Source organism: Chinchilla lanigera, unplaced genomic scaffold, assembly GCF_000276665.1.
Source record: "Chinchilla lanigera isolate Chin_1 unplaced genomic scaffold, ChiLan1.0 scaffold00048, whole genome shotgun sequence".
NCBI classification, from domain to species: Eukaryota; Metazoa; Chordata; class Mammalia; order Rodentia; family Chinchillidae; genus Chinchilla; species Chinchilla lanigera.
The window spans coordinates 1,369,038-1,396,657 of record NW_004955449.1 but is presented as its reverse complement, the minus strand read 5'-3'; the positions used below and the strand labels follow the sequence as shown (position 1 = coordinate 1,396,657).

The 27,620-nt window shown below is 36.6% G+C and overlaps 1 protein-coding gene across 1 annotated transcript in view; it reads right to left on the bottom strand.

The window, feature by feature from the left end:
* The window catches only part of Sp3 (Sp3 transcription factor), a 56,588-nt gene that overhangs the window by 7,711 nt on the left and 21,257 nt on the right, over positions 1–27,620 (bottom strand). Inside the window, exon 7 of the mRNA XM_005393193.2 lies at positions 2,102–2,294. Coding sequence (XP_005393250.2) covers positions 2,102–2,294 — 193 coding nt within the window. The remainder of the gene's footprint in view (positions 1–2,101; positions 2,295–27,620) is intronic.

Below are 27,620 nucleotides of genomic sequence, written 5' to 3'. Positions count from 1 at the left end.
TTATTTTTTACCTATCAAACTTCAAAAGGTTAAATATAATGAAAATCCATTGTTGGTCAGAATACGGGAAAGCACAGGCTCTAACACACTCTGGTAGAAACAACCTGACACAGTCTTTCTAGCAGACAATTCCTTTTGACTTAGCCAATTCCACAGCTGCCAACTTACACTGAGATAATCAGACAAATGTGTAAAGACATGTGTGAAGACCATGACAACAAGCCCCCCAACAAGACGTTAAAATTATTATACATTCATACAATAAGAATACTATACAGCCACAGAAAATGGATATACGGTCACAAAAATTCTCAAAAGAAGAGACATGTAAAACCATGGGGGGAAAAAATGATGCTACTTTAAAATACATCTAATGTCTAGAAGAATGTATTAAAAATGTTTACAATGGTCATCTTAAAATGGGGTAGGACTTGGATGCTTTTTAAAATATTCATTACCTCTGGATTTTTTTGACCAAGTGTTAGTTTAATAAATATAAATTAATTAAAACATTTTTACTTTGAAGAGTAAGCACAACATTGGCCAGACTTGGCCTCCAATTAGATCTGACTTACATAAATAATTATATCCTGAAGGGTCTCTAAAATGAGAGTAAATTTCAGAAAAGATACTGCCTAACCAGAGTTCCACACGAGAACAAATTATTTTAAACAACTAAATAATTACAATAAGTACAAACATAGAAAAAGACCAGATGCAGAAGCAGATGCTTTTGGGAGGCTGTAAAGTGTAATCGTTAGGGCTCTGGAGTAGTAACTGGGTCCAAATCCCAGGGGCCTGTTCTTAGGAGTCATTTAAGACTACACCTCACTTCTAAGACTGTGGAACATAGTAAATTCTCAATGTTAGCAGTTGTTATTATTATTATTATTATTATTATTATTATTATTATTGTAAATGGGTTGGCCGAAGTATAAATCATCTAATAAGACCAACCAAAGGCAGAAAGACAATAACCTTGTAAACTGTGCATATTTACTTCATAATTATACTGTATATTTGTCTACTTACACAGTGCACAAAGGCTAAGACTTTGTTATCACTTGAAGATTTGGTTGACACAGCTTTGGAGTTCTATCAGATTTTACGCTACTTCAAAGCTGTGTAGAAAGTACCAAAACTAGTAAAGCTTTATTAACAAGAAATATACCCTTATCTGTCCATTAAATGTTTTCTACCTTAATCCCACCATACCCAATATTAACATTACTACCCAAGTTTTCTTTTTGTCAACATTTGCCTAATCTTTCCTCATCCCTCATCTTCTCAATATAATATTGTGTCACGTATTCAAGGTGTACTTTGTAATTATCAATACAGATTTTATGAGTTTTAAAAAATCACAAGTCACAATCTCTTAACATAATTCATCCACCTTTAACATAATTACTGACGATTTTGAGTTTATTCTTGTCATTATTTTGTCTTTGTGTTTATTTTTTAAAACACTGAATTGAAATACTACAATGACAGCTTTAAATCTCATCATTAAGGCCTTTTCCATTTTTTGTTACAAAGAGAAATGTTTTATGATTATCAACTATTTCTGAACTTCTTAGCTTCTTTTTTATATAACTGCAGTTCTCAAGTCAAGAATCAACTTTTTAAATCTTTATTTTGGCAAAACTCATTGCTAGTCTGCAAAGAAGCTGACTGCCGTGAACCTATAAAACTGTGTCTGATACACTGTTTAAAAAATCCAAAACTTTATTTTAAAAGGCATTCAAATCTGAAACTGAATTTCATACATTTAGTTTTCTAACTTCTGGCACACTCATATGGTCACATACCCAAAATGATCATGTAATGAAATACTCTCCCATAATTAAGTGACACGCGCCAAGTGTGGTGGCACATGCTTATATAATCCCAGCACTTGGGAGGCCAAGGCAGAAGGACTGCCATGAGTTCGAGACCAACCCGGACTACCCAGAAAGACCTTGTCACAAAACACTGTTTTAAAAAATGTAAGTGACACAGCATGCAATATTTTTTAAAAATTAGGGTGATGATATTCACTCTCTTTAAAACAAACAAACAAAGAAACACACACCACAGAGTATGGTTTATGTCTGCCTACCTCCCACCACCTTCTTTACAATTGGGACAGGTGCAAGCTACCCTCCGAAGTCTTTTTCCTTCTTGATGTTGTTGGTCCCCTTCTTCATCTACCACCTGAACTCTTAAGTGTGTTAGGTCATTGGTATTCAATGTAGAATCACCACTGAGCTGCCACTCTTCAGGGTCAGGTTCTTCTTCCTTGATCCTAATATCTAAAGAAAAAAACACAGATGAGAGACAGCTCACTGGCCCAGAAACTGTGAGATCTGAACTTCTCTAAGATAAAATGAGTACGATGTAAAGTCAAAAAAAAAAAAAAAAAAAATCACCTGTTTATACAGCATAATCTTTGCTCCTCATAGCTTATTCCTTTCCAACCAATCTACTAAATATCAGAGATAATAAAGGGAAACTTCAATTACAGTTGCTCAGTCAATAAATCCAATAACCAATTCAGGCCAGAACAAATTCTAGTATCTTTACTCTTTCACAATTTGTATCCATTTCACTGAACTACATAGAATGCAAAAGAAGGAAACATTTGTAACTGCTACTCACAAATTTAAGCTTTAAAGTTAATCATTACTAAGATATTTATAAGGTCCACAACATGACTATAGAAGGACATTGAGAATAAGGCAATTTCTATATTGAGTTTTTTATTATAAACCAGACAGACATAAAATAAGCACGCAATGGTGAAAAAGAGTGGATATGGCAGGAATGAGCCACTTTCGCAGCAGAGAAAAACATCGCTATATACACACTGGTAATAATACAACAGCATATTCTAAGTCAAACTAAGAACCAATGAACTGAGGGTTTTTTTTAATTTCAAAAAGCTAATAAAACCTAAGTAAAAAAAAAAAAAAACATCAAACAACAACAAAAAGACTAAATATTTCAGAACAAATAATATAACCCTCCTTTGGTGAAACACAAACTCCTAGAAATTTTTCTTTACTACAGGTAAACTAAAATTCTTATTTTAGATCTGTAATAATCACTAATACTTATGGTAAAAATAACCTTAAAAATCCAGTGTGCTAAGTTGGGATATTGTTCAGTAGTACAGAGTGTGCTTAGTATGTCTGAGGCCCCAGGTTCAATCTGTAGCACCATAGGTAAAAAAGAAAAAAATCAAACGTATCTAATAACTCCTGTATTTGTAACAGTAAGTAAAACTAGAATGCATAACCAACAATCAAGAAAACTACCTCAAATAGCTTAAAACTTATTATTTTAGCAGAATAACCTACATCAAGAATCAAAGGGGGTAAAATAAAAAAGCATAAATGGGACTCTGGCTTGGGCGACCAAGTGGATGGCCATTCAATAAGAGAGGAACTGCTGAAAATGGTCTAGATGGAAGAGGGCAATTAATGAGTGCATGATTGAAGATTACTGAGTTTGAACCATGTGTACAATATGAAAGTAAGAAAACTAGACTACAGGTCTAGAGCACAGAAGGAGATGTACGTGCTAAAAACAGAGTTTAGAATTATCAGTATGTACACAATGAAGAACCTCAGCCAAAGAAATTACATCACTCATGGACTGTGAGATGAGAAGGTGGCCTATGAGGAATACAAACATTTAAGGCACAGGGAAAAGAGAGCAGCCAAGAAAATGTGCTACAATAGCAAAGAATCTGCTTCAAGAAAGGAAGTTGTCAACCTCAAATGCTGCAGGATAAATCAAGAAAGAAACTGATTAAAAAAGTGAGCAAGTACTAATGACAGGTTTAGACAACTTCACCAAGTTGGGTTGAGAGGCAGAAGCAGGGAAGTCTAAGTTAAGGGGAACATAAAGGGAAAAAAGGTGTTCTGTTCTGAAAGATTAAGACAAACACGTTTAGATGCTTATGAGAAAAGATCCGTTACAAGGTGAATTTCCTGAAAGTCCAGAGATGATAACTGAAAGCAGTTACAGGTGGAGTACAACCACCTTTTCCTGTTAGAATGAGGGACAAAAAATAAGGGCACATTCATGACAGGTATTCATATGTATCTACTCTTTGCTCAAATGCAGTGAATTTCATTTGATAGCTAGAAATTAAGGAGAAAGTGAAAGATATTCAATCTGTTGTTTCCACTGTCTCATTGAAGAGAATAACATATGATTAAAACCTTCCCAGCCAGGTGTAGTAGCATACACCTGTAATTCCAGCACTCTAGAGACTGAGGCAGGAGGATCACTGTGAGTTCAAGGTGAGCCTAGGCTACAAAGGGAGTTCAAGGCCAGCCTGAACTGCATAGTAAAACCCTGTCCCAAAAAGAAAATAAATAAATCTTGCTGACACCATGTAAGTCTTAACCTCTGTTCCTTTATAATCAGATACCCAAATGTGTATCATTATAATCAAAACACTGAACAAACATCACACAGTAATAGTTTTTACAAAATTAATAAAAGACAGTGTGTATCATACACACATATTTGAGTAAGTTTTAAGTTTGTAAAATGAGAAATTTTACCAAATGCTTTTTAAGCTACTCATTTCAGTTTAATTTTCAATCTTCTGTGAGCATTTATTCCATGTCATCTGTGATATGATGGGAAAAAAAGTGTGGGCAAAATACTACTAGCAAAAACGGATGATGTTGTCTGGATAGGACCTCACAGAAGAAACACTTAGCTAGGTGCAGTGGTGCAAGTCTATAATCCCAGCTACTTGGGAGGTTGAGGCAGGAGGAGCACAATTAGACAACTTAGCAAGAGTCTGTCTCAAAATAAAAATAAAAAATGCTGGGGCTACAGCTCCCTGGGTTCAATCCCCAATACAATTAAAAACAAAACAGCAAAATTGGCTAGTTTTTCTCCTTACTGCATTTGGATGAACCATAGGCATGCAAAACTTAAAGTGGAAGTATTTTGTCCACCCAAAAACTCTTGCATTCCTTTGGTTATAATCAACCTAACTATTCAAACTATTATCTTCCGTCAAATTCTACTAATCCATTCCAGGCTCTCCTCTCTCTTCTAATTCATCTTTTAACTCAGCTTCCAAAATGTTCTATTAAATAAAAATCTAATTGCATCGTTTTCTTAATTCAACCCCTGCACATGCTCTATTTTCTACAGCATAAAGTCCAGCTCATTAACTTGGTATTCAATCTGGAACTACCCTGCTCTTCCAACTTTAATATTAAAAAGACAAATTCTCAGGCTGGGGATATAGCTCAGATTATGCCCAACACAAGTGCCTGCCTGGCAAAAGCAATATCCAGACTTCAATTCCCGGTACAAAAAAAAAAGACAAATTCTCATCATTTTAAAAACATATATCCTATCTCAGTGTAACACACCTTTACATGAGCTATCCCTCTTGCAAAGTGTTCCTTAGCTGTTTTCCTTCTCCATCTATCCTTTAAGATTAGTCTGAAAGTCATTTCCTTTGTATATGCTTATGGTAATTAGTTTTATTTGTTCATATATTCCTCTAGATAATGAATGCCTCACTAAAAGTGCTCAGAAAATATGTGAATGAACCAATCTTCCTTAAGGAAAACTTTCCAATATAGGTTATAATCTAGACGAGGAAACTTGGTCTTCTTTTTTTTTTTTTTTCTGGTTTATTTCCGGTACCGGGAATCAAACTCAAGACCTTGTGCTTGCCAGGCAGGCACTGTGCCGCTGAGCTAAATCCCCAGCCCCTAAGAAACTTGGTCTTCTACTTCTCTATGTTCCTTCTATGTGCAAATAATACGAAGTTTTGTAAGACTGTTCGCACAGAAAGGATCACAAAGTGCTGCCACTAAAGGTAATAAATTATGCCCAACAAGTGGCATGCCCAGTATTAAATGATTGCACTAATATGCATCTGGTTATATTTTAGAATCCTAATTATAAAATTAATCTACCAAGTCTTTAGTAATACCCTTTTGCCAAATTCATACCAATTTAAGACAGATACAGAGTAAGCACCCCTAATCCAAAAATCCAGAAAGCTTTAGATTTTGGAGTGTTTCAGATTTGAGATGCTTCACTGGTAAAGTTTATGCCAAATATTACCAAATTTTTAAAAACTCCAAAATGTAAAACACCTAAGCATTTTTGATAAGGGATTTTCAATCTGTACCTTAAAAGTAAGTTTTCAGTATAAGGCAGTCAAGTTTATCTTTCTCAGTGTCACCCTGTACATAACAGAAAAATATTTGTTTACTGCACTGTATTAGTGTCTGACATGTACATAAGTACTCTCAAAAATCTATCTCTAAGGCTGGGGAGAAAGGGAAATAATTTGTCAAAATGGCCCATAAATGTATGTAAAGGTACTAACCAACAGATATAAGGGGAATAAATTTAATTCACAATAAGTTATCATATCCATTAGAACGAAAATTTTTAAACAGACCCTATTCAAATGTTGGCAAAGGTAGAGAGCAACTAAAACTCCCACACTTTTTTGGGGGTGGCGGGGGGTTCTTTTCCGGTACTGGGAATTGAACTCACGACCTTGCGCTTGCCAGGCAGGCGCTGTGCTGCTGAGCTAAATCCCCAGCCCCTAAAACTCCCACACTTCTGGTGGGTCTGTAATTGTATACAACCACTTTGGAAAATGTTTCAAACATAACCCGTATCATCTAAACCTGAGTTGATCTGTATCATAAGGCCCATTCATTCCTAGGTATATATTCAACAGTAACACATACGCAAGGTGTGACCAAAAACTATGGTGAATGTTTAAACGTTAAAAAAAAAAAAAATGTATTGCAATTACCACCCCTCAAAATACTGTCCGTCAACTGGAACACACATCATTCTTGCCACTTTCTTTTTTTTTTTCTTTTTTTGGTCTTTTTGAAACAGGGTCTGGCTATGCAGTTCAGGCTGGCCTTGAGCTCACTTTGTAGCCCAGCTGGTCTCAAACTGGCAACAATCATCCTGCCTCAGCCTCCTGAGTACTGGGATTACAGGCGTGTGCCACCACGTCCAGCCCTCTTGCCACTTTTTGAAGCAGTTCTACCAGTCTTCCTTGATGAGTGTCTATAGTTGCTTTGTGCGGCTGCTTTGATATCCTGACTCCATTTTAAGTTTACCTTTCATGGTTGTTTTGATTTTTGAGGAAAAGCCAGAAGTTGTACCACAATGCCAGATCCAGTAAGTAAGGCAGATGAGTACACGCTGTCATGTTTTTATAAGCCTGATTATCCACTGGATGACACTTGCCAACAGCATTCACTATAATGTTTATCACACCTCATAAAGACATTCACAAAATAAAACTCCCATTAATGCTTCAGAAAGTGGTAAAAACAACGGGTTAGGTTTGTTCAAAGGGGAGTATTTCTGAGGGGCACTGATGGCATTATGTCTTTCACTATGGTACATTTTTAAAATTCAAACATTCATCATCTACCACCCTTTGCATACGACACCAAAAAAATGCACAAAATTCACATTATTTTAACCACCTAATTTAGAAAACCATCCACATACCCACTAGTATGGAATTAGAAAATATTCCTTTATACAATGGAACATATTAAAGCAATAAAAATCAACAACTTACATGTAATGATCAGGAGTGACAAACAAATCACACATCTGTGTACATAATATATATATACACACACACACATAATTCCCCCATATATACAAGGAATAGGATCATGTGATTTTTTTAATGTAATTCCAGTTATATAACTCAAATAAACAGGTTTTGATTCCAACTATATGACACTAAAAAAGGCAAGGGTATGGAGAGAGTAAAAAAGAGCAGTGGTCTCCAGGGGTTGAGGGGAGAGATGAATAAGCACGGCACAAAGGAATCTCAAGCGAATAAAACTACTCTGTATATTATAATGGTAGACGTATATCATACATTTATCCAAACAAATCCATACAAATGTACAATACCAAGTGGGAACCCTAATGTAAAGTATGAGCTTTGGGTGATAATGTGTAACGCATAAACCACTCTAAAGTGGATAGTGATAATAGGGGCAGCAATGCCAGTGCGGCAGCACAGGATATATGGGACATTTCTGTATCTTCCTTTTTAATTCTACTGAGAAACTCCATTGCTCTAAAACAAGTCTTTAAAAGGGAGAAGAAGATAGGTGGTCCATGTCTATAATCCCAGCATTTGTGAGGCTGAGGCAGGAGGATCACTGCAAGTTCAGGGTCGGCCTGGGCTACATAGCAATCCCAGCCACCCTAAACTACACAGCAAAAGCCTGTCTCAAAAACAAAACAAAACAAAACAAAAACAAAGAGGGACAAGAAGAGGGCCACTCTATGGTGACATAAGAACAGTGACTACTTTTACCAAGTGCAGTTACACATGCCTGTAATCCCAGCACTCGGAAGCTGGGGCAGGCAGATCACCAAGAGTTCAAGGTCAGCCTGGACTACACAGCAAGACTCTGTCGCAAAAAAACTAAAAGGAAAAAAAAAAAAAAAGAAAAGAAAACCTAAAAACACTGACTACTTCTGAGAGGGGTAGTATCTGATGGAGAAATATTTCTAGGTTATTGGTAGCATCCAATTTCTTGATCTGGGTGACAGCTTATCCTACATAGCAAGACCCTGTTCTCAAAAAAAAAATCTATAGGAAATTCTTAGGAATTGTTTAAAACAGTTTCTTTTGTTGTAGCTTTATCTCTACTTTCCACACAATTTTCTGTCCCTTTCTCCATTTATAGACGAACAACTATAAAAAATTAAAATGAGTATGTTCTAAACATTAAATTCATAATTTGAAGTTTAAAATGTAATTTCATTCTCTCAACAGGTAAGTGGCTACAGTATAACAATCACTGTTAGGTTCTAAGGAGAAAGCAGTTAAGAGTGAAGTTTGTGCGTTTATGGAGCTTGCCTTTAACTAGGAAAAGACAGAACAAATAAAGAACCAGTACTGGAGATGGTAATTATTTAGGGGAAAAGGAAGATGAGGAGGGGTACGAACTGAAATGAAGGGGATAGTTGTCTTTAGTCTCAAATTCAGGATTCTCACGCCTCCACCTTTTGGATAGCCAGGATTCTAAGCCTGGACACCACACTGAACTGAATTGACAGCTTCTACTGAAACAGCATGGAAAAGAAAAGCTTCTATCAATATGATGACCTTGAACCTAAGGAAAGCAACAGAGCAAGTCAAGTCAAAGAAAAAAGAAAAGTAAGCTGCATATGTGCTTGCTATGTTCTGGGATAAGTAAGGAAGCCTGTGTCACTGGAGTAGAATGAATGTAAACGAAGGGCAGTAATTAAAGATCACAGAGGTAAAAAATAGGGGAGGGGGTCATATATGTTACAAGCAATTGTACCATTACCTTGTAGGCCACTGAAAGGCACCTTTACACTTTTTTCTGTAGAAAGTCATAAAGGATTGAAAAGGGTAATATAATTTGACTTGCATTTTATTAAAATAAATCCAGGATCGCTAGGCATGTTGGTGCACACCTGTAATCCCAGCATTCTGAAGGCTAAGGCAGGAGGGTTGTTCCAAGTTCAAGACCATCCTGGGCTACAAAGTGAGCTCAAGCCCAGCCTGAACTGCACAGCGAGTCCTTGTCTCAAAAAGACAAAAAATAAGTAAATAAATAAATCCAGGATCACTTCAGATGCTATACGGAGAGTGTTGGCAGCAAGGGCAAAAATAGGGAAACTACCTTAGAAGGCTACTGTAATTATTAAAGCAAAAGATAGCAGTGACCTAAATTAGGATTCTGGCAAGGAGGTAATACAATTAAGTCACTCGGGAAACATTCTGAAAGTAGAACCAAGGATAGCTGCTAACAGATTTGATAACATGTTATTGTATGAGATGTGAGAACAAAAAAAGAATTAAAGATGCTTTGAAGGTTTCTGCCCTAAGCAACCAGAAAGATGAGTTGCCATTAACTAAAAGTACACTGTAGATAAAAGGTTGTAGGGACAGTACCAAAAGGCCCAACAGAACAAACATACCAAGCAAGACAAGCAATTAAGTACAAGGGAAAAAAAGGGAATCAGCAATAAAATAATATGACACGAAGTCAATACCTAATAAATTATAACCATCAATGTGAACAGTCTCAATTTGCCAAAGGCATAGACTATCAAAACAGATCAAGAAACTACCCAACAATAAAATATGCTGTATACAAAAAACACACTTAACCCATAGAGAAATTCATAGGCTGAAAGTTAAAGGATGGAAAACAATATTCTATGAAACAGCAACCTGAAAATAAGCAGGGGTACCTGCTATTTTCAGACAAACTGGACCTTAGGCCAAAAACTGATCAGAAGAGGCAAAGAAGGTCACTACATATTAGTTAAGAAAACCATTCAACAGGAAGAGATAACAATTATAAACACACATACACCAAAACACAGTGCGCCAAACTTCATAAAGCAAACACTACTGGACCTAAAAGATCAGTAAGTTATCAGTATAGTTACAGGGGGAGGGCTGGGAATATAGCTCAGTGGCATAAGCACCTGCCTGGCAAGCGCAAGGTCGTAAGTCCGATCCCCGGTACCCCCCCCCAAAAAATTATAGGGGGAACTCCAATAATCCACTATCACAAAAAGATCAACTAAACAACAACAACAAAAATCAACAAAGAAATATCAGAGCTGAACCAAACTTCTTTTTTTGGTTTTTTGTTTGTTTTTGAGACAGGGTCTCACTATATAACATATAACCCAGGCTGGTCTCAAATTTAAGGTGATCCCCCTGTCTCATCTTTCCAAGTGCTGGGATTACAGGCATGGACCACCACGCCCAGTTGAAGCAAACCTTTGAACAAATGGACTCAATAGACATATACAGTGTTCCAACAACAACAAGAGAATACACATTTTTCTTGGCAGCACATGGAATTTTCTTCAAAAGACCACATACTAGCAAATAAAGCACACTTAAGCAAATGCAAAAGAACTGAAATTTTACCATGCATACTATTAGGTCGCAGTGCAATGAAATTAGAAACCAACAGCAAAAGCAACCACAGAAATCATGTACATGCATGGAAATTAAGCTACACACTCTTTAAATAATCAATGGATCAGACAACAAATTAAGAAAAAAATAGGGCAGGTCCTAAAAGTAAATAATTCCAGTACATTACACTAGAACTTATGGGACACAATGAAAGTAGTCCTCAGAGGGAAGTTTATAGTTTTGAATGCCCACATCACAAAAGCAAAGGGAGTCCAAAAAAAATAACTAAACGATGCACCTCAAGGTCATACAGAAACAAGAAGAGTCCAGTTCAGAGGCAGTACAAGAAAAGAAATTACAAAGATCTGAGCAGAAATCAATAAAATGGAGACTGAAACAATACAAAGAATCCATGAATCAAAGACCTGATTCTTTGAAAGAAAAACAAAACTGACAAACCCTCAGCCAACCTTTATCAAAAAAAGGAAAAACACAAATCAATGCAATTAGAAATGAAAAAGTGAACTCACAACAATGTCAAAATACAGATTATTACCAGCTACTTCATAAATCTATATACCAATGAATTGGAGCTGAACTAAAACTTAAAAATTCTGAATAATTCAGTAACAGGCAATAAAATTGAAACAATAATTTAAAAAAACCGAACAACCTACCAACTTAAAAATAAAAAGCCCAGATCTGATGGATTCACTGCCAAATTCTGTAAGATCATCAAGGAAGAACTAACATGCCAGCACTCCTCAAAAAACACAAATTTTTTTGTTTGTTTGTTTTTCTGGTACTGGGACTCAAACTCACGACCTTGTGCTTGCCAGGCAGGCGCTGTGCCGCTGAGCTAAATCCCCAACCTCCTCCTCAAAATTTTTAATGAACTAAAGTCCCAAAGTCATTCCTGGAAGCTAGCAATATTGATTCCAAAACCAAACAAGGATCCAATCAAAAAAGAGAATTACAGGCCAACCTCTCTAATAAACATAGGTACAAAAAAATTCCAACAAGACACTGGCAAACATTATGCAACAAATTATCAAAAAGATCATATACCATGACCAAGTAAGCTTCATCCCAGAGATGCAAGGATGGTTCAACATATGAAAATCAATAAATATAACAATTCATCACACAAAGGATAAAAATCACATGATCTCAATAGATAAGAAAAAGCCTTTGACAAAATCCCGTATCCAATCTAATAAAAACTATGACAAACCTATGACCAACATCATATTAAATGGGTAAAAATTGATGGCTTTCCTTCTAAAATCAGGAACAAGACAAGGATGTCCATTATTACCACTCCTATTTAACACTCCTTAAAAACATCAGCCAGTGAAAATGGGCAAGAGAAAGAAAAAGGGTATGTATATGAAACCGAGTACACACCTGTAATCCCAGCACTTGGGAAGCTCAGACAGGAGGATCACTGCAAGTTCAAGGCCAGCCTACACTACACAGCAATACCTGTCTCAAAACACCAAAAACAAACAAACAAAAAACACCAGGGGGGCAGATGGCACACATATAAAAGGAAGAAATCAAAGTGTCATTAATTGCACATGACATGATCCTCTACTTAACAAGACCCAAAATCTACCACAGACTCCTAAAGTCAACAATAACCAAATTCAGCAAAGTAGGATTCAAAATCAACAGCAGCATTCCAATACACAATAATGAACTCACTGACAAAGAAATCAGAAAAACAATACCATTTGCAATAGCATGAAGAAAATGAGAAAAAAATTCTGCTAGCTACTCCTCAGACAGATGACTAATATCTAGAATACAGAACTCAAAAATACTAGACTTCAAATAGAACCCTATCAAAACAGGAGCACAGGAAATGAACAAACACTTCTCAGAAAAATAGCCAATAAAAAACAAAATGGATGTTCACTATAGCTGGCTATTAGAGAAATGCAAGTTAAAAGAACAATGAGCTGCGATCTTACACTGGAAAGAATGGCTATCATCAAGAAATAAATAATAACTAGCTGGGCGTGGTGGTGCACACCTGTAATCCCAGCACCCGGGAATCTGAGACAGGAGAACTGTTGTGAGTTCAAGACCAGCCTGGACTACAAAGTGAGCCAGGCCACTGCACAGTGAGGCCTTATCTGCTAAAGACCAAAATAAATAAATACATACATATATGCATACAACAAACGTTGGTAAGGCTGGGGAGGGCCTTCCTACATTGTTGGTGAGACTGTAAATAGTTTAACTACTATGGAAATCAGTATGGAAATTACTGTAATTCCACCAATCCCAATTCACCAGGCTATTTCCTTTCTAGGACTCTTCCCAGAAGACTTAAAGTCATATTAGAGTGATACAAGCATATCCATATTTAGAACAGCATAATTCATAGTAGCTAAGTCTTGCAAATAGCCCAAATGTCCATCAACAGATAAATGGATTGAAAAAATGTGACATTTGTACACAAAGGACTATTCCACTGCCATAAGGATAAACCTGAGGTTTGTGTAGAAAAATGGATGCATCTTGAGACCATGGTCAAATAAATTAGACACACAAGTCTAAATATTGCATGGTTTCTCTCAGATGAGAAACCCAAAATATACAGTAAATAAAAAGCAAAAATAAAGAACAGGTAACAGGAAGTAGAGAGATCTTCAAATGGGAAGGGGAACAAACGATAGAGACAGGTAGGGAAAGAAGAGAAAAAGAATTTTAAAAAATAAAAAAATGGAAATAAAGCTTTTTCAAATGGGAAAGGGATCAAGAGTTGGAAGCTGGTCATGGTGGCACATGCCATTAATCCCAGAACTTGGGAGGCTGAGGCACAAGGACTGCGCCTTTGAGGCCAGCCTGGGCTACTACACAGTGAGTTTACAGCCAGCCTGTACTACCTAATAAGATCTTACCTCAACAAACAAACAAAAAGAGTTAGAGGGTCCAGACAGGGATGGAAAGAGACAAAAAAAACTTAAAATGTATTATATACATGTACAAACTTCCCATGGTAAATGCAATCATTATGTACCACAAATGTACAGTACTATTTAAAAAAATAATTAAAAAGAAAGTTATAGCCGAGGGATCCAATCAGGAGCCCATTTTTATATATGAAAACTTTGAGATGCATTTTAAATATCAAATGAAGAACACTGATGAGACAGTGGATGGGCCTGGACATGAAGGAGAAAACTGTGCCATCAATATAAATTTGGGTATCACTACCACACACAGCTTGTGCTGAGGAACACAGAACACAATGACAGAGACAGAAATGCTGGGGCTCTTCAAAACGAACACAAAGAAGCGATAAAGAGTGGGTGGTGAAGAAGGACACTGGTAACCACGAGGCAAATGAAAAGTCACTTTGAGAAAACTACCATGTCAAATGCCTGGTAAGTAAAATAAAAAATAAATTACTTTCAGATGTAACAATGTTGATAATGGCAATTTTTTGTCTTAGTTTCTTATTAGTACATGTTTGCAATAACAATGATTACAATTATTGTGGAGAGTCTGTTTATGTACATGACCCATCTTAATTTTTTTGTTCCCTTCCCTTCTCCTCCCATCCGTCCCTGCTTCCTCCAACTGTTAATCTCAACAAGAGCTGTTTCAGTGAAGTGAGAACAGTAGATTCAAGAAAATGCAATGACAAGTACACCCAACTCCTTCCAAAGAGTTCTGCTGTGAAAGCAAGTTCATGGTTGTAAAAGCTTGTTCTCCAAAGTGGCACTCCTGGAAAAGTGGAGGAACCCTATGAGGTGGAGCTAGTGAGAACCAAGTTCTTTTTAGTTCCTAGTCATGAAGTGGTTCTGTTTCCCCATGCATTCCTCTAAGAATGTACTGCTTCCCTCAAAGCAACAAGCCCACTGATCACAGGACTGGAACCTCCAAAGCTCTGAGCCAAGACAAATCTTTTTTGTTTATAAATTGGATATCTCAAGTATTTGCTACATAACATAGCAACTGAAAGTTAATCGAGAAAGCATTATAAAATGACAGTAAATTTCCTACACAGATTTAACACTTGAGTACCTGAAACACTGTACACTAGCCTTTGAGTAATAATATTAGCAGTACAAAAAGGGAATCTGCTTATTTAAATCATGTTTTATATTGAGGAAAAACAGTTTAAATGTAAAATTTTAAGTGACAGAAATTTAAACGTCATATGTAAGAACTTTACAAACCAAAGCACTGGTTTTTTACGTCTATTCTCCACCTCAAAATGTTTGTTTTCTTGCTGGGGGGGTAGTGGCACATGCAAATGATGAAATGCATATACACAAGTATACAATATGGTACAGAAATAAGACTTTCAATATTATTTAAGTAATATTGCACACCTATAATCCCTGTATTCAGGAGGCTGAGGCAGGACTGCTGCAAGTTTGAGGCCAGCCTGAACTACATCACAAGACCTCCATCTCATTTAAAAAAAAAAAAAAAAAAGGTATTAATAATTCAGGGCATGCCTAGATTTCCATTAAAAATATTACCAGAAAAAAGTCCTAAATACCTGTTGTTAAAACTAGTTGCTAATTATTTATCAATACAGCTAATAGAATATTTAAGGTAAATTCTTAAGTGGTTTACCCAGTCTGGAAGATACATTTCTAATTTAAATAACTAACACTAGATAAATATGAATTAGCGTGCTGTTGATAAAATGAGACATTCTCCTTTATCAATAGCATATCATTAGGATTTTGCTGTTCTTATTAGTCTTTCACAGTCTCTGCCTTCAATGTTTTAAGCACTGATGAAATTACTTCATTTGATTCTAAAAGTTTACTTTATTTACATTTTCCCTTTAATCAATGTCACCTGCCATAAAAACCACCTAAACAGAATTCAGCACAGTCCTACAAGCTCATATATTGTTCAGATTTTCATAAATATTCAAATTTATATGGGTATCTCCGAGCTACCAGAAAGTCTTCTTTCCAGCTTTTAAGAGGATAATTCTAAATTATAAACATGGGTTCCTAAAAGTATAACTTCACTAGTCTGATCTAAAGATGTTAACACTTTAGGGGCCAATTTTTAAAACCAAATTTTACACTTCCTTAACAAATACTACCAAAAAATAAACATACCATGTTACCTCTATTTTGACATAAAGCAACCTCTTTCCAAAAACCCTATCTCCTTACATTTGGATCATTACTCTTCTATGACTGCTTCTTCCCCCCAAATTAAGATTAATCTTTTATTGATCTTCCATTCTTTATAGCTCCTTTCCAGATTATCTGAGAAACTGGCTATTAAAAAAAATCTTTTCTTCCAGGCATGGTGGCACACACCCATAATCCCAGCACTTGGGAGGCTGAGGCAGGAGGATCGTTGCCAAGTTCAAAGCCAGCCTGGGCTACAAAGTGAGCTCAAGGCCAGCCTGACCTGCATAGAGAGACCTTGTCTAAAAACAGAAACAAAAGCATAAAAAAAAAAAAACTTTTCTACTCATTTGGAGATGATACATTAATGGGATCATTCTTCTTATTAAATCAAGACAATACAATCTTATAGATGATACACATGTATGCATATAAACATACCTGGAAATAACTGGTTTTCTACCATACCTTTACAGAAGATCTTGTTTTACAGTGTTACCAGAAATGTGAGAAAAACACCATATGGCCTGCAATTAATACACTGAACAATGAATTATTTGCTTTACCTATTTACTAAAGTACTAGATAAATGTATGAAGAGAACAGTGCTCAACTCATATCAGATGATGATGATGGTGACAGCCAAAACATTAAGATTTGCTCCTTGCCAGTCACTGTTGTAAGCATTTATAGTATCTCATAAGTGCTCCCAACTCCCTTGAGGTTAATGTTATTTCCCCCCAGATGATAAAACAAAGAGGTTACATAGTTTGCTTAAAGATACACAGCTAAAATGGATCAGACTGAGGCATAAAACCAAAACAGTGTTACAAAACCACATTACAGCTATCACTAAAGATCCACTCTTTACCACAGCCAATTCACAGGAAAGATAGCATTAAGTTAGCTTCAACTACATACAAATACATATGACTTTAACTGTAGTTTGTGTATGTGCTACTGAAGTGTGCACTTTAACTGTAGTTTGATCAAAGAAGATTAATGTCACTTCAAAATCTGGGAAGGACAAAGAAATTTTAAGTCTATACAATATCATAATGGGTATTACCCAACCTTAAAAAAGGAAATCCCTTCACATGCTACAACGTGAACAACAAGCCTCAAGGACATTAGGCTAAGTGAAATAAGCCATGCACAAAAGGACAAATGCTATATGGCTCCATAAATATCCAAACCATCTAAAGTAATAAAACCATGGAAACTAAGTGGAAAAGAAGCTGCCAAAACTAAGGAGTAAAGCACAAGGAACTCATACTGAATAGATAAAGAATTTCAGTTTTTCAACAAGACAAGGAAGTTCTAAAGATTAGTTGTAGAACAATGTGAATATACTTAACACTGTTGAACTGAACACTAAAAAATGGTTATGATGACAGTGTTGTGTTTTTTAACCACAACTTAAAAAAAACCCACAGGGATTGCCCGCCCCACACACCCAGCTGCTCCCTACTTTACAGAGGACTCATTTTAAGACCAATGCTGATAAAAATCTTCAAAGGTAAGAAGTTCAGAATAATTATAAAGGAAAGTTCTAATACTGTAAGTTATTTCAGATTTGCACTAACACTCTTCCCTAGGTCCTCTTTCTTCTACTCCCTAACCTTTAAAGACTACTTTTCCTCTCCTTTAAATTAAAAAAAAAAAAAAGACTGAAGTTTAAAAAAGAAAAAAAGAAGCTAGTTACCAATAATTCCTAACTGATTTCCAAGAAAGTGATTTAAAGCAAGATATAGTGGCACACACCAGTAATCTGAACCACTTAGGAGGCTCATAAATTGGAGTTCTACCCAGGCAGGATGGCATGACCCTGTTTTAAAACAATATAAAAAGGCTGAGGACCTAGCATAGCGCAAAGAACCCTGGTAAGAAGCCCTAGTACCATCAAATGAATGAATGGATGATTTTTTTAAGGATTAAGGATGTATCTTAGTAGCAAAGCATTTACCTAGCATTCATACAGCTCTGGTTCAATCTCTAGTACCACCAAAAAAAAAAAAAAAAAAAAAAGATTTAACTTTTAGAAACAACTAAAGATGATTTAAAGTCACATTATGAATAAGGTAAAGTTTGAAAATTGGGAAATACAATACTGCTCTTGATATTAAAAAAAAGATAACCATATCACCTTTCTAATCTGTATCTGCCAGAATCAGCTTTACACTTGGAAGTCAAGACTGTTAAAACTATGTAAAAATATTAGATAGATTAGGCCTAAAGAAAGGATCTAAGATTACTCCTAAGAAACCCAAACTCTCTAAAATGAAGCTGGCCACAACAGCTAACACCTACTCCAGCAGACTTTCAAACTGCTTCCTTAAAAGACACTGTAAGATGAACAGTAGAGAAGATGAACAGATGGAGTCTGCCTATAAATCAGAACAGCCCCATTAAGATCAGTTTTATACACTGAAGATCAACCTAAGGCTTTAACTGACGAAAGGGTTCTGCCCTCATACTGAACTAAAATTATGTTGCTGCCATTGCTGCTAGAGCTTAAAAAAGGAGGCAGGGGTTGGAGTCTTTCCTCCTCATTAAAAAAATACTGCCTTTAAACAAAACAATCCCTTTACCTCAAACCTGTTAGAAAGGTGTATTTTTTCCTAAGGATTATTTACAATACTTTCTGTAGATTGAAAACAATTCTAATTTGGGTTGAGATCAGCAGAAACAGAAAACAATGATTTAATGATCCACTAAACCACACCTACATATCACTGTAATTACTTCTAGTTATGTTATAAGCATTTCTGTCTTTATTTTTCTCACCTACGTCCCTTGCCATATTATTTATGTAACAGCTACTTCAAGGAGCATGAGCTGAAAAGCTAAATCTTGCCAGTTTCAGAATTTGTACACTTTTCTTTTGCCCTCTAATTTCAATGTATTTAACTCAAACACTGATCAAACGCCCAGAATTATATTCTATATCATCCATCAAGACTACTAGGTTTGCTACAGTAAACAATCCCTAAATCTCAATAGCTTTTTACACAAAAAAGATTTCTCAGCAATTTTACCACATTCAACTCGGGTTGACAGGAAATCTCCCAACAGTCCCTAACCAAGAAAGAGAAAAAGAGTTTATGGCAAATCACATCCTACTCTTAAATTTTCACTCACATTTTACTAGTTTAAAAAAGGCATGTGACTATGCTTAACTTTAAGAATTATAGCACACCTGTAATCCCAGCATTTGGGAGGCTGACACAGGAGGACTGCTTCGAGTTCGAGGCCAGCCTGGGCTACAAAGTGGGCTAAAGGCCAGCTTGCATTGCATAGCAAGACCCTGTCTCAAAAAGACAAAACAAAAGAAGAAATGAACTGTAGTGGTAAGTCAGTTCACAAGCTTAATTCTTTCCATGATTCTGGTCGCAAACCCAATTGGATGAGAACTGAATTAAATTTCCCCATAAGTCAACATTGAATTTACCCATTGAATTTAATTCTGTTCTCATTCAATTTGGTACCACTATAGAAAGGGCAATCCTATCATTTGTTTGGAAGAAATGTGGTAAGAGAATCTTGAAAGAGTTCTCAACTAGAGCCTAGATTACTGAGGGACTGTTTGGGGCAGGTTTCCTGTCAACCTGAATTGAATATGGTAAAATTACTGAGAAATCTTTTTTGTGTAAAAAGCTACTGAGATTTGGGCAACTTAACCTAAAAGGCTTATTATAGCAACTTAACCTAAAAGGCTTATCTTAGGAAGAAAGCTGTGGTTCTAGATACTGGCACATGGAACTGGCTAGAATCAAATAGATGAGTCTGCTAAGTTTTTCAGGGAGTCACAGGCAAAGAAACTATGGGAACTGACCAAAGTCTGGAAAGAGAGTAACTTGGGAGAGTTAGTGATCTCCCTGCCTCATCCCTCCCTAACCTTCTACTTGGATGCTCCGAATTCTGCTCAGCTGAGGAGGCACACACTGATGTCTGCATCATCCTTGGTGGTAGATGGATGACAATAGGTAAAGAAAAACTTCCTAGAAGATGCACAGGGAACAGTGGACTAAGCAGCTCCAAGAATTGGTCAGAACATTCCCCATTCTCCAAGAGAGCGCCCCTGTGCTACCTGTTCAGTTGGATTTATGAACTGCTGTGAACCAGTGAATGTTCTTATTTTGAACAGGAGTGTTTTTATGATTACACTTAAACTTGTTCTGTCGTTTTGTACCGTGTGTGTGTGTGTGTGTGTGTGTGTGTGTGTGTGTACGTGCATGTACATGTGTTTAAGCAGGTAGATAACTCCACATCTGAATTGATACTGAAGTTGTGAATCACCTACAGATCCTGGTCTTCCAACTTAATACTGTGACTAGATGAGATATTTGCTGTCTTCAATCAGTAACAGAGCAGTCACTGCAGCGTTATTCAGAAAACAAAGCAAACTACAGAGCTACACCCAACTCTGGGGTGCCCATGAAAAGAACCAGAAGTATCAGGTAGACAGCACTGGTGAGTACTACACTCATTTAACTATTTACAACTTCCAAACTGTTTTCAAGGAATTCACTTTTAATTGTCCCTCTTTCCTTCAATATAAATGTGCTCTAAAAAGCAAGTGAAGAACAGCTGGGCATGGTAGCACACACCTGTAACCCCAGCACTCAGGAGGCTGAGGCAGGAGGATCACTGTGAGTTTGAGATCAACCTGGCCTACCTACTGAGCTCAAGACAAGCTATAAAGCAAAACCCTGTTTCAAAAAAAAAAAAAAAAAAAAGTAAATAAAAAGCCAGGTTTGGTAGCACACAGATGTGGCGTTATCTACCTGGGAGGCTAGGCTAATGCAGAAGGAACCCTGAAACTCACAAGTTAACATCAGACCAGCCTGGGAAACAGGACCCATCTCACCACAGGAAAAAGAACAACAAGGAAAACGGCTAGGGATGTAGTTCAGCAGTAGAATGCACACCTAACATGTTCAAGGCCCCCTGAATTTGACCCCTGGCACTATACCTACACACACACACACATACACACACACACACACACACAGTTGATAGTTACTACTAAAAGTAACTCCAGGGAAAATAAAATTTCTTTACCATGTAACACAATTTTCCTTTCTACAAAGTTTCTGCAGACTTGGTAAAAGCCATGGAAAAGATGTGAACAGAACTAAAATACTATTTCTCTTACTTCTGGCAAACAAGTACTTCAGGTCCACTGTAAGACTTCTTTTGTGAAGAATTTCTGATTATTGTTGCTAAAACAAGAGCAGGCTGAAGGAAACTCAGGTGGGAAAGACTGACCACATTTGCTCCTCAAAAGCGCAACAAAAGAAACAGAGAAGTCTGAAACAGGAAGACTGCCCTCAGCTGCGCTACATAGTGAGCCCAAGACCAGCCTGAATTACAAGGCAAGACCTTGTCTCAAAATAAGTTTAATTAACTAGTGAATTAATTAAAGGGGAACATTAATCAAAACTAAAAACATCTTTACCAGTTTTCAGAAAGATTTCATCATAGTCTTTTAAGTTAACTTCCTACCATTCAAAACTAGACCAACTGCCTACTGTTTATCCAAGAAATAAGAACCAATATCTAGAACCACATCTAAATATCGGTTTCACTAGTCTAAGGCTGAAATCTCTTTCTCCTATAAATAAATGCTCGCATTTTATTCCATCTTCACTTGAGCATTCAAGAATGAATCCTGGCATAATTGGGCACCCATAGTAATGGCTGGATTACACAAAATACTAGGAATTTAGTTTTAAGTGGGAGGCAATATAAAAGCATCACAAGCAGGAGTTTACATAAATGTAACAACAAATGTTACTGAGGGGTAAAAATGCATTGGTATATATGTAAACTGTGGTTAACTCCTCCCTGTAAAATCTTTGTTTTAAAGTTGGTGCCATAAGGATGGGGATGTAACCTGATGAGAGAGCACTTTGCCTAGCATGACATGTTTGAGGCCCTGGGTTCAATCCCCAGTGCTGCAGAAAACAAACACAAAAAAACCTACTGAAGTTGATTTGACTACCTTACTAATGATCAGTCTAAAAAAATATAAGCTTTTAAAAGAGAGGTAGATATTATCTAGAACCGACAATCTGTACAGATATTTTTCTGAAGGAAAATAAGATGATGACAAAACCAAAACTAAAAATACTGACTGATTCCAAAGTAGACTTTCTAAGGGGAAATGTCAGGGCAAAGAGAAATCCTTTGAGCCAAGGAAATTTATTATCCTCTAATAAAACTTTATTGTCCTGAAAGACTATCTTAAAAATGCTACTTTAAAAGTGAAAATGAACACATTTTTTTGCATGTCTTACTAATGCTGACATAATGGTTAATTTATCCCCACTCAACCTTCAAAATTTCCCAAAACATCTACCTTTTATTAACCCCCTTGCTTAAAGTTTATCTAATCGTTGACTGCAGGGTCTAATGATAGGCATGGTGGTCATGCCTCTAATCCAAGCTACCTGGGAGGCTAAGGCAAGAGTATCCTGAGTCCAGAATCAGCATGCGAAGACTGTCTCAAAACAAACAAACAAACAAAAAACAAACACATACTTAACAAAACAAGGGTAATCTGTATCTTAGATAACTCTAGTCCTATATCCTGGACTCAGTCTCTATCTTTCCTATTAAATATCATTAGTAACACATTCAATCAACTTAAAGTTCCCGATTTCCAACCCTCAGATCAGTTGTTCTTTAAACTGTTAACAATATTTTTCTTAAAACAATGGATTCATCTTTTAATTAATCACCAATCTAAAAATTTCTATGAACTGTCCAGCATCTTTATTAAATCCTTGTATAATTACTCTATACCTTGAGTGCTAGTTTCTTCCCATTCCAACCTATTCCTTAAATATGTCTCCCAAACATTGATTTATTCATGTTACTCATCTTCAGAAACTTTTAGTAACTTTTAGTCTGCTGAAAATAGTAAAATCTTCATCACTAGGAGCTGGTGACCTATTCTCATTCTTCTCCTACTTATTCAATACATCCTATCAACTACTAGTATCAAGCAGCCCAGACTATGCATGCTATTTCCCAACATAGAGTAGTTCCTTATAATTAATCCAATGACATTCGACTAATCTCTACAGATGTACAATCTTAAAATGTTTAGAATTTCTCAAACTTGTGGTATGCTTATAAGCATTTTCATAATTTAGTATCTATTAACATCTCACAAACTACTCTGAGAGAAATGTTACACTGTTACACTGTCCCCTGGATAGGCTGCTTCTATTTTTCCCTCATTGCTTTTTACCTTCATGTTAATATAATATAATACACATGGGGCTGGGGATTTAGCTCAGTGGCGCCTGCCTGGCAAGCGCGAGGTTGTGAGTTTGATTCCTAGTACCGAAGAAAAGACCAAAAAAAAAAAAAAATATATATATATATATATAAAATACACATCTTCCCCTCATCTCTACACCTATGCATACACCCAGACTCCCCTTCCCTGCAGTTCAAATTCTCTTTTGTTTCCCCTGACACCGAAGTTCTCTTTGATGTTCTCATTACAGTACTTCTACAATTCCTTGCATCATGCAGTTTAGTAACTTATGACATTTTTACTGTCTATTGTAGTTTAAATTACTGATTATTTCTCCATGTCTGCCCTAAATACCTTTAATCAGTAAGCTTCTTGGGAATAATGAACATGTACATATTCTTTTACACCACCCAATGTGAAAAAAGCAGTACTTACATAACTCAATATAGTTCCATTCTAAGAAATTTGTTCACAGCCTCTCTTCCTGTAAGTTGTCTTTACTCTGTCTTTCCCCAAACAAGGCAGACAAAACATAAGCACCAACATTTATTTTAAAAGGTGGCTTTCAACTGGGTGTGGTGGTGCACACCGATAACCCTAGTACTCTGGGACGCTGAGGCGGGAGGATCACAAGTTAGTAAGACCCTATCTCAAATAATAAGGGACTAGCGAGATAGGTGTGTGGTGGAACATATCTATAATGTCAGAACTCAGGAGGCTGAGGCAGAAGGATCACCACAACTGTAAGGCCAGCCTTGGATATGTACTGAGTTCAAAGCCAACCTGAACTGCAGGATGAGACCCTGTAAACAAATAGTGGCTTTTCCCTTCATATGCAAGAAAAACCAAGAATATTTCATTGTAGTTCAGTGTGAGTGGCTACCTCCTGAAATGTATCAACTACTATTTATAAGATAAAGCAATAAAACAATCAGGAATCAAAAATCTACCACCTTCTATATTTTGACAGAACCACAAAATCTTCTGCCCATGTGTGAGCCAAATTAAGTAGTCACACCCTGCCCAAGTGATTACTATGAACGAAGCACACTACCACAAGCACCATAGGGAATTTTTGGCAGAAGTAAAGTTCAATCCTACTAGCATGCTGTTTTTTTTTTTTTTTCTTATAAAGTTTGTAATTCAAAATTTCCATTCATCAAAAATATGAGAAAGCAAAATGTTCTCAAAAGGTTTTTATTACTTGTAAGTAAGAAATAAGGGGGTACTGGGGATGTAGCTCAGCGAGAAAGTTATGAGTTCAATCCCCTACACCACCAAGGTAAAAAGCTCTTTTTATTATATAAAACCTCAATATGCACAGAAGTACAATAGTACATATATAATAAACCGCAGTCACTGGGTGTGGTAGTGCGTGCCTATAATCCCAGCACTCAGAATGCTGAGGCTCGCAGCAAGCTTGAGGCCAGCCTAGCCTACACAGTAAAACCCTGTCTCAAAGAACCAAAACAACAACAAAAACAACTTCAATGTACCCATCGCTCAGCTGTAACAAACTCTGGGTCAATTCGGTTTCACCTATTCAAACTGCCTCCATTTTTTAAAAATTCCAGATATAACATTTTATCCACAATATACATTCAATACATTTTACCTCAAAGATTAAAAAAGTACATTTTAAAAATCTTTCCTTAAAAAAATAAAAATCTTTCATTATGTTACTCTTAGAATACATGAAATCTATACAGTGGTACCTTGGCACTCATGATTAAAACTGGTTTCAGGAGATGCCGAAAAAAATTGTTTTGGCTGGAAAGAGCAGTGATTCAGGAGGCAATCAACACGGACAGTTCTAGCTCACACAAACAAAACAAATACCAGGACAAAATTTTCATGTCAAAATGCGTTGAGTATCAAATCTGACTAATTTCAAAGCAGTCAAGTACCAAGGTATGACTGTAACATAAATAGGACTGTGAGGCCAGTCACTAATTCTCCTAAATTACCTCCTAGACAAGCAAGATGATCAAACATTACTTGCTTTAGTTTTACCCACCCACATTTACACGTTAGTTTTTGAACGACACAATTCCTTTTTTCTTGTTTTGAGACAAGGCCTTGCTATGTAGTTCAAACTGGCCTTGAACTTACTATGTAGCCTTGACTAACCTCAATCAGTATCTTCCTGCCTTCCTCTCTCACTACTTGGGATTACAAGTGTGTGTCACCCAGCCCAGCCAGTTTTCTTTTAAGAAAACTGTAAATTTAAGGGCTGGGAGTGCAGCTCAAGTGGAAAAGCACTTGCCTCGCATGCACAAAGTTCTGAATTTGAGCCCCCACAATACAAAAAAAGAAAAAGCTGTTAGCACTGTTACCCAATCCACAGTAATATAAAATAAATACCACATGCACCTCACACATGTGAACAAAGAATTATGTCAGAATCAGACACATAGTATTTGTATGTTACTGCACAAACTTAAGCTCATTCTCTATTACTAATATGTTCATTTATTCATTCTTAAAAGGAGATAATTGCTATATCTCCAAAACAAAAAAAGTGTATTAATGGTAACACAAAACAAACAGGAATACTACAGGATGAGGTAGTATCTAAGCCAGGCCTTTAAAGATGTTCACCTGGAGGTCACCCTAAAGTGGACATTCCTGAAGTGCTGTGGTACGATATTAATGTACCACTTCCTGTATATATTTGAATCATCTGAATTTTTGTGTAACCCAATGGTTCTCAAGAGGGGGAGGGGCATTTCTGCCCTCCATGGAACATTTGGCAATGTCTGATGCCATTTTTTCCATTGTCTAACAGGTAGAGGGAGGGTTCTACCAGAATCTATGGCAATGCTGGACAATATTCTATAATGCAGAAGATAGTGCCAGTGCATCAGACCCAAAATACCAATAGAGCAGAGACTGAGATATCATGGTCTAATTCATGATGAGTTATTTCCATGCAACAGCATTTTTTAATCTTAGTGTATAGCACACAGTGGCTCCATACATATTTTGTAGACATAACACCTTGGTTTAAAGGCAACAGGAGCTAATGAAGATTTTAAAGAAGATACACGATCTGTATTTAGGTAAGATGAATGATGTAGCTGGGCGTGGTGGCACCCACCTGTAATCCCAGCCCTTGGGAGGCTGAGGGAGGAAAATAGCTGCAAGTTTGAGGTCACCCTAAACTGCATAGTGAGACTCTGTCTCAAAGACAAAAAAAAAAAAAAAGTGATGAAAAGAATATGATGAAATAACTTCTAGGATCTTCAAAAACAAAACAAAACCCACAACCATCTTCTACCCCAGGAATTTTGCTTCTAGAGATACATGCTTCAGATATACATGACGGGGAAAAAATATATTTATACAAGGACATTTACTATTTAAAATAAGACTGAAAATACCCATCATTAAATTGGTGTGGTTTTTTGGAGACAGGGCCTCACCCTGTAGTTCAGTAAACCAGCCCTGGACTCACAATGCAGCACAGGCTGGTCTCTAACTTGTGGCTGTCTCAGCCTCCCTAGTGCTGGGATTAGAGGTATGTGCCATTGCGCCAGTGCAAGAATCCTTATTAAAGAAATTATGAGTCCTCTGCTTAATAATGTTACTATACAGCTCTATACTTGTAATATTAAAAGGGATACAACATAAAAATTTTAAATTCAGAAGAATGAGTACAGTATGGTACAATTTCAAGGAATGGCAGAGAATATACAGGTATGGCAATGTTTATGTAAATGTATCCTTCCACCAGAGATATTTTTCTTTCTCCAAGCCAGGGACTGAACACAGGACCTTGGCCCTGTGCTACAATCCCAGCTTTTATTTTGAGACAGGATCACACTAAACTGCTGATTTGCCCAGGCTGAGCTCAAATTTGTGATCTTCCTGCCTCAGCCTCCCAGAATACCTAGAATATATGCACACAATTCACCAGGGATATCCTACATTCTAAAACACTACAAAGAGGAACTAAGGGATTAAAATAATGAAAGACAGACAGGCTTGGCATTTATACCTACAACTCCAGCACTCCAAGAGATTGAAGTAGGAAGACAGATTTGAGCTCAGCCTGGGCTATTTAGCAACTTAGTGACACCCTGGTGCAAAGTAAGTATTAAAAAAGGACTGGAAATGTAGCTCACTGAGAAAGTAGCTCAATGAGAAAGCCCTAGGTTAAACGATTAAATCTCCAGTATCGCTACTACAAAAGAAGAGAAAAAAAAGGGAAGAAACACTTTATTGATTAGCCTTTCTATCTTTTGAATTCCAGCCTTGTGTAAGT